The sequence below is a fragment of the Camelus ferus genome, chromosome 10 (genome assembly GCF_009834535.1).
Source record: "Camelus ferus isolate YT-003-E chromosome 10, BCGSAC_Cfer_1.0, whole genome shotgun sequence".
Classification (NCBI taxonomy): Eukaryota; Metazoa; Chordata; class Mammalia; order Artiodactyla; family Camelidae; genus Camelus; species Camelus ferus.
The window spans coordinates 64,795,693-64,808,233 of record NC_045705.1 but is presented as its reverse complement, the minus strand read 5'-3'; the positions used below and the strand labels follow the sequence as shown (position 1 = coordinate 64,808,233).

General features: G+C 45.6%; 1 protein-coding gene across 1 annotated transcript; it reads right to left on the bottom strand.

Moving 5' to 3' along the window:
- Nucleotides 1-126: 126 nt before the first annotated feature.
- On the bottom strand, nt 127-12,063 carry STIP1 (stress induced phosphoprotein 1). Its single transcript, XM_032489687.1, has 14 exons — nt 11,913-12,063; nt 8,681-8,890; nt 8,056-8,197; nt 7,753-7,894; nt 6,801-6,969; nt 5,620-5,746; nt 5,426-5,528; nt 5,041-5,161; nt 3,847-3,943; nt 3,571-3,695; nt 1,759-1,795; nt 1,467-1,570; nt 1,081-1,253; nt 127-625 (listed from the first exon to the last, which is right to left on the bottom strand). Exons 1-14 carry the CDS (start codon nt 11,919-11,921, stop codon nt 553-555), a joined length of 1,632 nt encoding a protein of 543 aa, XP_032345578.1. The 5' UTR covers nt 11,922-12,063; the 3' UTR covers nt 127-552.
- Between the last annotated feature and the right edge of the window lie 478 nt (nt 12,064-12,541).

The following is a 12,541-nucleotide window of genomic DNA, read 5'->3' as shown; positions in this document are numbered from 1 at the left end:
CCCACTCCTTAGGAAGTAAAGGAGGCTCTGGTTCCCAGGAGTGCATTTACACCTCTCCCTATCCAGACTGTGACCTCTGCAGGACAACTTTAAATCTTTTGGCAAAAAAATTACTCAGGGACATAGCAACGTATAACCACGCCTGACTGGCTTGTTTTATTGGAGGAGAGGACGTGGAGTTAACAATGTGAAGACAGTTGGGACCTGAGGTTGGGAAGAACACCCCCTCCCTCCCCTACCCATACATGCCCACCGCCCCAAATAAAAAACCAACTATGGGGGAGCAGCTGAGACAGCGACTGGGGGGCAGGGGCGGGAGACATGGAACTCAGGGCAGCAGAAGAGACCATGCGTGTGCTGGGAAGGCCCAGAGGCAGCGGCTGCACAAGTAACGCAAGTACAAGTCTCTGAATCGTCCACATAGGTCTGTATAAATATATAGATAAGTTGTTAGCTTTCTCCCCTTCTCTCCCTCCTGCTCGTGCTGCTTGCCGCGGTCCCAGCTCCTCTTTCCACATGAGGGTGAAGGGAAGGGGGATGATGAGCAAGTCATCACCGAATTGCGATCAGACCCACATCCATCAGCTTCTGGATCTTTTGTGCTATTACAGGATTCTTCAAGTGTCTGACAAAGAAGAGGCAGAGTTATGTGAAATGAGATTTAACCTAAAAAAACTCTTAACTTGCTTGCAGAGCAATCCCCAGTGCAAACCCCCTGGACGCCACCAACAAACTGGTGGTGGTGAAGGAGGCGTCCTGGCAAAGACTGCCTCAGAACCGCACAGGCCTTCTCTGCCTATGGTCAGAAGTGGACCAGTCCCACTGTGCAGCAGTCCATGGACACAGCTTTAAGCTGAGACCTTTCTCCCAGCAAAACTGTTCTTTCCAACTAAGCACTTAAGCCATCATGACTAACACACAAAAGAAGCCCTTCCAGCTCACCACCAATTGTCAACCTTCTAAGTAAGAATTACACAACAAACATCTCACCCAGACCGATCACACTGCTGCCAGCATTGTGCATTCTCACTGCTCCTGTTCACCTTCTCCCTCCAATGCCACCCTTCTAACTCGACTTACTCGCTGAGCGCCTGGGGGTCCTTCTGCATCTGTTCCAGGATGAGCCGCATGGCCGGGTCACTCATTATCTGCTGCACCTCGGGGTCGGCCATGGCCCGCCTTTTCACATCTTCCGGGCTGTCGTGTCGGTTGTACTGGGCCATCATGCAGCGCTGGTAACCATCTGCAGCCTCCTGCATTCCAGTAAAGCCATACGGGGAGGGAGTTAGCACCACCTGGCTTGGCTCACTGCTGCAGCAGGTCCAAGACAGCAGAGGTAATTGAGGGAGAGAGACAGACACGTAGAGAAACAGGCGGGATGGAAGAGTCAGTGAATGAACACTGAAAAAGTCTGAAGAAGAAAGGGAGGCAAGGGAAAGCTCACCAAAGGCCAGAAGCAGCCCCACCTTACAGTTGGAGTCCAGGTCAAGTGCCTTCTGGTAGACGTCCATGGCTTTCGTGTAGTCTTTCATCGCTTCCAAGGCGGCCGCTTTCCGTGTATAGCCCTTGACTGCAGACGGAAGGGAGAGGTGAGGCGTCATCCAGAACACACCTCCTCATCTCAACACTGACAGCCCTCACATCGAAGGCTAGCTCCTACACACTACAGGCCCCAAAGACACAGGCCACAAGCACGCTCTCTCCCCTCAATCCTCTGGCCAGTAAGGGGATAGAGAAGCAGCACAGAAAGTTACTTACTGAAGGTCGGTTCTAGCTGGATGCACTCCTCACAGTCCTAGGAAGGAAAGACAGAAAAGAACTAGGCTCATTCCTTTAGATGAGTTACTTTAGGGCAGACTGATCATTTGGAATTACAAATCTAACTGTTCACCCAGAGCCATTACAGAACATTCTACTTTTGTTCCCAGTGCTTCTGTTAATCCTGGCATTTGGGTAATTTGACAGCAGGCCTAGCAAAAGGAGAGTAGAGAGGCTCAGTAAGCAGAGCCACAAGGGCTGACAAGCCCAGCTTAAGCTCCATCTCACGTAAAACAAGGGGCCCAGATTCTTCAAGAGGCTGATGTTATGGGATAAAAACCCAAAAGGTGGGGGAATTTCTAGTGTGAGAAACTAGGGGCTACTAATACTGTGACTGGATGGGAAGAGGTACTTCAGGAGACGTATGCTCAAGAATTTAGAGACCAAGTGCCAAAACACATCATTTCCTTTCACAAATGGTTCAGTAAAAATGTGTCACTGCTTATGGCTGCATAAAGGTGAAAACACACGGGTATTCTGTATACCTTTAAAATATAAAATTATGAGGAAAAATGCTAAACAGAGTAGTGCGTGCACCTAGGCTTAACTCCAACTCTTCCACCAAGAAGCTCTAAGGCCAGAAGCGATTCTACTCATTCCTTCTTCCCACGTGCGGACTCGGAAAGCACTGCTCCACCTCTCAGGTGCCTGGCAATGTTATTCTCTGCTTTGCAAACCAACTTGCTTTTGACATTGCCCTTGTACAGTTCCACCAGCAGCAATGATGTCTCTACGACACACACAGACCCAGAATAGCGGCAGCAAACAAAAACCATCACAAACTCAGGTACTGGTGTCTCTAGATAGATCACATTCTATCTTGTTCCCACAAGATGGTCCAGGCTTGTCTCCTAGAGAACAGTTTAAAAATCGCCAAGAGGCACAGAGCAGCTCATGTTCAAGAGAGCAATGCTGAGTAACCCCTCCAGTGTTGAACATGACTGTATCTGACCGTACTTGACATGACTGAGAACAGCAGACCTAGCCACCTGCAGTAAGGATGGTAAAGCTGCTGTGGAAAATAAGGCAGTTCCTCAAAAAACAAAACAAAAAACAAAAAACCACCAAAAAACCCCCGCACAGAACTATAGTATTTCTACTGTAGCCTATAATACCTGAAAGAATTGAAACCAGGGACTCAGACAGATAATCTGTACACCCCTGTTCATAGCAGCATTACTCAGAATAGCCAAAAGCTGGAAAGAACCCAGTCTATGGACAGATGGATGGATAAACAAAAGACGGTCTATCCATACAATGGAATATCATTCAGCTGTAAAAAAGGAAATGCTGACATGTGCTACATGAATCTTGAAGACATTATGCTAAGTGCCATAAACTAAACACAAAAGGTAAGAAATTGTATGATTCTACCTATAGAAGGTCCCTAGAATGATCAAATTCATAGAATGTAGAACAGTGACTGTCAGGGGCTGGGGGAGGGGATAGGGAGTTAGTTTAGAAGATGCAGAGTTTCCATTTGGGAAGATGGTTGCACAACAATGTGGATGTACTTTATGTCACTCAACTGTACATTTAAAAAAAGACAGAACAACAACAAAGATGTAAGGTAGGACAAAGGGAAGGAAAAAGATCCACTTTCCCACCCTGTGTTCTTACAAATCTCACACGTGCACCATCAAAGTAAGAACGACAAGCTGATGTTGATGAAAACATGAAAAGAGAAAGCACACTTTCCTCATCTACAGATTACAGTAACGGCTGCTCTGCAGAATATTCCCAGAGCCTCACCTTGAGTGCCAGCTGGAACTCAAGGAGTTTGGTGTAGCAAGCAGCTCGATTGCTGTACAATTTGGCATCTTTTGGGTTCCGTTTGATGGCTTCTGTATAATGCTTCATGGCCTGGGGATAGTCCCCTGGATAAGGAAAATAGAAACTTAAAAAAAAAAAAAGGCAAAAGAAGCCACCCTCTTCCCCCAAAGTGTTATCAATCCCACAGTCAGCCAAGGCCCCGAATGCACATTCAACTGCTCTCATCCCAAGTTCCACCATCTGAGCTGGAAGTACCTTTCTGAAAACACTCATTGCCTTTGTTCTTCTCCTCCAAGGCCAAGTCAGGGTTGATGTAGGCCAGCCGCTCTTGTTCCTTCAGGATTTTCTCTGCCTAAAAAAAGGTTAATTCTTGGAATAGTCATTCAGACTCTCATAAACATTAGGCTAAAAGGCCTGATCAGAATTTTAATTTTCAGAGAGTATTGCTGTATAAAGTAAATAAACTACAAAGAGAACAGAACACAGGGAATACAGCCTGTATTTTTTAATAACTTTAAATAGAGTATAATCTATAAGTTTTGAAATACGGTGCTATACACCTGAAACTAGTAAATATTGTAAATCAACTACGCCTCAATTCAAAAAATATAATTTTATACTCATTAGCAATGTATACTGTAAAACAGAATGAGTGATATTGACATACACTTGGTATAAAGATATGCACTACATGAAAATGATGTGTTAATAGCTCGATTTTCTTTTTTAATGTTTTAGACTTTATTTAATAATATTTTTAAAAATTGAAGTATAGTTGATGTACAATATTACATATTACAGGTATACAATACAGTGATCCAAAAATTTTAAAGGTTATATTCCATTTATAGTTATTATAAAATATTGGCTATACTCCCCATGTTGTACAATACATCCTTGTAGCTTATTTTATACTTCATAGTTTGTATCTTTTAATCCTCCACCTCCATCTTGCCCCCCTTCTCTATCCCCACTGGTAACCACTAGGTTGATGCTTTACATCTGTGAGTCTGTTTCTTTTCTGTTATATTCACTAGTTTGTTGTATTTTTTTAGATTCCATATGTAAGTGATACCTTATAGTAATTGTCTTTCTCTACCTCATTTATTTCACCTAATTAGTTCAATTTTCTGACCAATCTTTTTGTGAATAAAATACCCTCCTACATAATTTGGTTGTATAAAGTAAGAAAAATCTTAAGTTACAATAAGACCTGTAATACTGTTAGCGCACTGACCCTCAACATTAGATGCTGAAACCTTGGCCGACCACAACGGACAGCAGAAAAATAGGGTTATTCCCTACACGTTGTCCTCACTGACAGGGGCAGCATGACCAAAGATAATACTTTAAAAATTTAATATTTAAAAAACTTTAAGGTTTATTATTAAATACTAACGACTACAATAAATAAAAGAAATAACAAAATATCCCTTAATCTCTACTCACCTGTTGGCACTTTTTGAGCACATCTGGGGTTCGGTGCTCTGCCAGAGACTTGTTGTAGAAATGGATGGCATCCTTGTACTTTTCTTCTTTGAAATAGGAGTTGCCAATTCGAGCATAAGCTCTGACAGAGACAAGAGAGAAAAGAATTTGCTAAGGGCAGACAACAGACAAGGCCAGCCGCTGAAGAGAAAAAAACATCTGCAACTAGACTCAAGGCCCGCGAGCTGGCTCGGGCCCCACGCCCCTCCAACACCTTATGTCTTGGCTCCTGCAGCCTCCTTTCCAGCCCACAGCTAAGAGCAGGTTCTGCAGCCAGCAGCCCTCCTCCCCATGCAGATACGGCACCCTCCACGCCACTCAAGGTATTCCAGAAGGTCAAGCGTACTTGGCAATCTGTCGGTAGTCTTCTCGGTTTTCTCGCCCCACTTCAATGGCCTTCTCACAAAGCTCACGGCATTTACCATAGTCGCCCATTTCGAAGTAAACAGCTGCCAGGCAGGATGGTCAAGAAAGAAGAGTCAGCCCTGGCCTCTCCTCCAGCACCACCTAACAACTCCTGTGCCCGCCTCCCGGCCTCACCTGCTTGGTTGGTCATGTAAGTCATGTTGGTGGGGTCCAAGTCCTTGGCTCTGTCATAGTGTTTCAAGGCTGTGTCAAAGTCTTTCTTCTTGTAGGCATCATTCCCTAACTCTTTTTCTTTCAGTGCCTAGATGAGGTGTGGAAGAAATGAGTGCTGGGCCAATCTAACCCAGATGGCCAAGAGAGCCAGGGCCCGTCACAAGTCCGCACAGCACACACAACAAGGCCGCAGGAGCAGCTCTCCACATTCACAGCCCTCCCTCATCAAGCAGCTACAGGTTTCAAACAGTGAAGTACCAGCTGTCAGGATGAAAAGTTAAAGAGTTTCATCTCTGTTTCCTCCAAAACCCCTCCCTTCCCACCTACTCTTCTGGATCTTTGTCAGACAGTAAGGGCTTCTTCAGGGGAGAGGAAGTCCCTTCAGCAGGAAGCAACTTTAGGGAGGACAAGACTATTTTGTGCTAGGTTTCATTCTGAGCGGCTGAGCAAGTTCCATTTCTGTCACATGGCCGTCTCGGGGTCTGAGTGGCTGCAGACACCAGCGGCGATGAGAGGGTTAGAAGGGGCTACACGCGTGGCAGGAGTCTTCAGCAGAGCTCACTACCACCCACACTGGAGGGCCTTTTTCCAGCGCTGAGACACCATGGAACAGCCAACGCTCACCCATTTAAAGGTACTAAATTTGGTAACAATCTGCTGTTCCCATTTATAAAACGGGAAATAAAATCATTTAGGCACATGCCTCCTGCTCTGGAAGACAGTGTTGCTAAGTGGACAATTTTTAATTACACACCAGTCCAACCAGGAAACAGAAGCCTAAGGACTGAGAGACAGCATCCTTCTGGATCATGGCAAAGACAAGGACCACTCACAACTTTACTAGATGGTCCAGCTGACACCCATGCTGCCGGAACCACAGTTGCCGTGGGACTGTGGACAGGTAGCTCCTGCTGCCTAAAGACTCTGAGACACAATTCCTGTCAAATTGCTTGTCACATGGGCCTTTTAATATATTAACCATTCTAATTAATAAGCTTAGCACATACCAAACGCTCAAAAAAATAATTATAGCCTTCTGAGGTCTACAGATGTCCCCACCTGACATACATATTTCCAGTTGACTAGGCTGTTTCTAAGTGTATGATACTAAATAATTACTTAAAACAAAAAAAGCAAGAGACCTGCTTCTTATTCTCTGGAAGATCTTCTTCCATTGGCTCCGGCTTGGTCTCCTTTTTGGGAGGAGGTGGTGGTGGAGGTGTGGCAACTTCCTCCTCCTCATCCATACTGCCCAGATCAACCCCCAGGAGGACACTGAGAGTAGTCATGATTCGGGGATCTTGCAGTTTCCTATATTGGTAAAAAGGGAGAAAGAAAAAAGCATTTATTCTTCTCTACAATTAATTTGGGGGTGGTGGTAATTAGGCTTTTATTTACTTATTTTTTAACAGAGGTACTGGGGATTGAACCCAGGACCTCATGAATGCTAAGCATGTGCTCTATCACTGAGCTGTACCCTTACCCCCTCCACAATTGATCTTAAACCCCAAAGTATTGCTGAAGTCCAGATTACTGTATATAAAAGCTTCTCGTCCATGAATACATTGCAAGATTCTGCACTATCCAAAGTTACAACTGCAGAATACCTTTGAAAATCCATCTGAAGTGAGGTAACAGATCAGATTTATTTCTTGAGGCCAGTAGGTAGAGAGGAATGAGTTATAGGTACATTCTGTCTGATCTCAGGAGCCAAAAAGAGATTCAGATAGTCAGATACCAATATAAGATTTACAGACACATCTTTAAATCTGACATCCTTTCAACCTTGAGTTTTGGCCCCAATATACCAACAGGGATAGTGGAGCTTGTGTGTCCAGAAAGGATAGTTCACACTTGCCGGAGAGCAGGGTGAGGGTTAGAACAAACATTCCAGATTACTTGATATATTCTCCTCCTGACCCTTTCTGGAAATACAAAAACAAAAAACCAAAAAACCAATAAACCAACAAACTCCTACTGTTCTTTGGAGAAAAAGCAAAAGCAGAAACCCTGCCATCTGGATGAGGGAATCCTCTGCCACAGGGCCCCAGGAAGCACACACAATGTTCCTGTCCATTTGCTGCCTTGACTTACGTGCCCAGGTCGGACGGCTTGTTTCGCAGTTGCTCTATCAGCTCCCGGTAGGTAGGGTCAGCGAGCAGAGTCTTTGTCCTGGGATCACTCTCCAACTTCTGATACAGATTAGGCATGTTGAAAGGGTTCATGAATTTCCTCTCTGTTCCAAACAAAGAAAAGCACATCACTGGGAAGTCAGTTATTGTGCCCCAGTAGCATACTAGACCAACACTGGAGGGAGCCTCAAGTTTGATCCCATTTAAAGAATAATTTTAAAAAGAGAGAGAAAGAAAAGGAAACGACAGTGTACATGGAGCCTACCTGCCAACCGGGTCTCCATATTCTGTAAACCCTCTTTGAGCTGAGGGTTGTTTGCTTCATGTTTTAAACCCTCCTCATAGGTTCTCTTGGCTTCTTCAAATCGGTTTAAGAACTCAAGAGCTGCTGCTTTTCGCGAATAGCCCTAAAACCAGCAAAAAAAGATGTAACACAAATTAAAGGACACCTAGAGGTAAATTCTGAACTCGAACTCAAAAGAACCCACTTTATACTTCATGGGACAAAATGAGTATTCCCACGAAGGTCAAAGAAAGAACAGGAAGAGGAGCAGGATACACCACCAGTACTATCCACTCCACACAATGCAGCCACATAGCTAAGACACACACTCTCCCCACCCTGGTTCAGCTTGTGATCCTAAGTGTTGTTAGTTTCTCTGGCAACATTCTTTCATAGTAGTACCAAAAGTAAGACATGTCTGAACACCTGATGGTACCCCAGATTTGATGAAATACACCATCACTCTGAGAAACATTCCCAAACTAGGGGGAGAGGACCAATCAACTGTGAGTCTCTTGGGATGGCAGGCCAGGAGGGCTGGTGTTTAAGAACTGCCCCCAAAGGAGTTTCTGGGCACCTGAATAGCCCCAGCTCACACACAGCCTACCTTGCCCCAGTCAGGCTTCAGGTCAACGGTTTTACAGGCATCCTCGTAGGCCTTCTGGTAGTCTCCTTTCTTGGCATAGGCAGCTGAGCGATTACTGTAGAGCACATGGTTCTGAGGGTCTAACTTAATGGCTTCTGAGTAGCACTGTAACGCGTCGTCGATGTTGCCAGCACTCAGGGCTTTGTTGCCCTTCTCTTTTAGCTCGTTCACCTGAGGAGAACAGCCACCCATATAGTTCCCCCCCCACACACAATATACTTCAATCCCGACTTCTTAGGTGATACTCATTTTTTTCTGTTGCTATCGACAAGCAGGTTACTCTACAGATTAATGTTAATTAATTTACATTTCTCACACCTTTGGGAACCAGCAAGGAAAAAATAAAACAAGGAAGCATCAGTCTGACACTTTGCTTTTTGCTGGCTCCTGTATGGATTAGTAAGAACTCCAGCCACTCTTCCCAAAGTCTCTACTTCAAGCTGATAAAGCCACTCTAGGACATACTCATGAGTTCCTTTCATGCGAGAATAAATTCATTTGCCATAGATTTCCAGAGTTCAAATGATAAATTGCACACAGGCCTAGTTACTCCTCACAGGACGAGGCAACCAGGAAGGAAGTGGGCTGAGTATGCCCTGACAGACATTCCAGCAACCTACCAGCTTGAGGGGGATGTCTTCAGGAGCATCAAGATGCTCACCTACAATCAGAACAATCTACTTCCCTTTACAGGTGTGGTAATGTCACAACGTGGTAGATTACGGCTCTGTTCCTTAACAGGGAAAGGAAAAGCAGTTCCCCAAAATCAATTTTTGCCATGTTTAAGTATTATTAAGTTACTAAAAGAATGGAAGAGGATAAAGAAACACTGTTTGTGGTTCAATCCTCTATCTTCTCAAATATTCAGAACAGAAACAGCAGGAACACATCAAAGGGTTTAAAAAGGTGAAGTGGACCTTGGCCATGTCAGAACAGGGTCCTAAATAAAGGGCTTTTCTTAACCAGGGAGCCTTACAAGAGAAAAAGGCATACACACTTGGTGTCACTCAAGTTACTAAGTTATTCTTTCTTGGTATCTATCATCTGCCCATGACCCACTGTACTGATGCAACACAGAATTGTTATGAGAAATGACTTTGGAACCGAGGCACACCAATTAGGAACCTCCATCAACCAGAGATCTTAGAAAGACAACCTCTTAGAGGGAAAAGCAAAGAGACTGCCAGCAAGAAAGGGGTAAAAATCTTAGAGCCCATGACGCAGGTGAGAAGACAAAAGATTTAAAAACTCATCTAGTACCACAAGGCAGCTGGGAACAGCTTGGTGGCATTCTTGCCTATCCTACAGAACATCTTCCAAACTGAGCGCCTATCAGCAGTAGGTCAAGAAATCAAGTTTGTAGGTCATAACCACCACTTTGAAAGATCAAATGGAACAGAAAATACCAGCATGTGGTGCATATAATAGAAGGAATTGTCTTGTTAAACATGGTGTATGTTTATCTATCACTTCGCAGCATTTTGCTGATCAAGTGTAGACACATGTCTGTACTGGGTCAAATTTTCCGAGTTTATCACGGTGAGATTTACTTGAAAGGTTACTTAGTTAAAAATACATATATACAATTTTGTCAAACTCAAATATTTCCTAACACTAAAACAAGTGTGAACCTCAGAACTGAAAATGAAAACAAGAAAAGCTACATATTGAATGGGCCCAAGACATTCAAGCACATTCTAACACACCTAGAGTAAAAATGCCAGGCCATCTGTACAACGCTCATGGTAAATGTGCGGTCCTGGGTTTGGCCAAACACTCATTCACAGTCTACCTGTATGTACACTTCTACAGTGGGCAGTTATCATTAAAATTTTCTTCTATTTTGATAACTGCAGTAGAGCTTTTCTTAAATTTAACACAGTAATGTGTTCCTCCTGTCAGAAATATTTCTTGTCTACATCACAGCCTATTTAATCCCTGAAACAGTTATCAAAACAGTGCAAAATGCTTATTAACCCCTCCATTTCCACTTTAAGTTTTAAAAACGTAGCAAAGAGGCTCCATGTTTGGCCAAAGGAGCAATAACTATACTAGAGCAAAAAATCCAGCTTTGTGGATCACACAAAAAAACCTGAGCTGTTTTCTTTTTCCCCCAGATCAATCATTACAGCTCAATAACAGCTTCCAATTGAATAAAACCCCTCTAGGTTTTTGGAAACCTTCAGGCCACAGAGGGCATAATTAAGTCGCTGAAAGCAACCAACAGTAACTTCAAACTTGGCCCCTAATAATGCTGAGCGCAATCAAATAACTTACTTCTTACTGCTTACCTACACATTCTAAATTTTCTACAGCAACTAATTCCTCCTTGTGTAATTAGAAACCAACCTTTTAGAAGTATCAGTCCTCAGTTACTCTTGCATCACGAGAAAGAAAAAGAAAGAAAAGAAAAGAAAAGAAAAGAAAAGAAAAGAAAAGAAAAGAAAAGAAAAACAAAAACGAGACGGGGAGGGACCGCACGTATACTTGTAAAACACTGATAGAGATGAAATTCATTCCAAGGACTTTCACTGCACCCTCCCCTTTCCCGCATCAAAGAACTCGGCCTGATGCTTGTCATACCTTCACTCAACACTCTTCTATCCTGGCCTTTCCAGATGCAGAGAAGCACGATTTCCCCCAACTGGCTACTAAGTCCCTCAGCTACTTTCAGTGTATTCCCGTCCCCGCTCGGTGCATTCCTCCAAGTTAACTATGGCCAAGTCCTGGGTGGCTTCTACGTCCGCAGTCTCTGATCACCCTCGCAGACGACGAATTCCCTGAGGTTGACCTGATCCCTCCAGCCTCTCCCAGGGCCCCTCGCCCACCTGCATTCCTCCCAGCGCCGCGGGCGCCATCCCCCCAGATCACCCTGGACCCACTTCCCGGCAGGCCTCCGGGACCCGGCTGCGGACCCTCTTCCTGCCGCGTACGCCGAATTGATGACTCCCCCAGCCCTCCTTTCGAGTCGGAGGCGACTAGCGCTGGAGTGGACCCGGCGCTCCCAGAGGCCAGGCCTCCAGCTCCGCCCGCCCGCCGCGGCCCTCACGCCCTCGCCTTCTCCGCTGGTCTGCCGGCCCCGGCCCCCGGCCCGGCAGCCCTGATCGGACGCCCGCCCCACCCCTCCACCCGCGGCCTGGCCTTGGCCGGTACCGCAGCAGCCCCAGGCCTCAGCCCGCCCTTCCCCCTTCACCTGCTCCATAGCTTGGCCCGGAACCCCGTTGAATAGACTCCGTCGGCTCCGCGTTCCCAACCGCACGCGCCGCCTTCTGGAACCTACTAGAAGCTGCCGGGACCCCCAAATCCCGCCCCTTCCTCGCCGGCTTACTGGTCGCGCTACTTTAGGGGGCTTTCTGTGCTTTTCTACTATTGGCTTGAAGTCTAGCCCATCATCTTTGCTTCTCTCTGATTGGACAGCGGAGAGTAATTCCCCCGGCCCTGCCTCCTCCACGCCTCGGGATTGGGCTCCCCAATAAGCCCCGCCCACCTTGGACTCTATGATTGGAAAGAGGAGTGGACCCCTGCGACAAGGATTGGTCCCTTGGGCCGTCAATCGTGGCCGAGCTGGCCGCGCCCATTGGTCCTGTTCTTTCTGGAAATTTCCACCTTTCCCATTGGGCTGATGGACTCCATGGCGGAACCGCCTTCAGATTTAAAAAAATGTCAATTGGGCGGAGAGTTTTCGACACTTTGCTCTGATAGGTTTAAGTTGCTGTCTTTCATAGAGCAGGGTGGGGTTTCACCGCAGCCGTGGTTTATGGGAGTCCAAGGCCACAGTCACCCTCTGCTGCGATGGTTCCGGAGGCAATGGGCTCCGGGCAC

Coding starts and splice junctions, on each gene's coding strand:
- STIP1 (XM_032489687.1), bottom strand. Junction 5,529..5,619: donor TTACATGACCAACCAAGCAG/GTGAGGCCGGGA, acceptor CCTGCCTGGCAG/CTGTTTACTTCGAAATGGGC. Junction 3,944..5,040: donor TGCTCAAAAAGTGCCAACAG/GTGAGTAGAGAT, acceptor ACCTTTTTTTAG/GCAGAGAAAATCCTGAAGGA.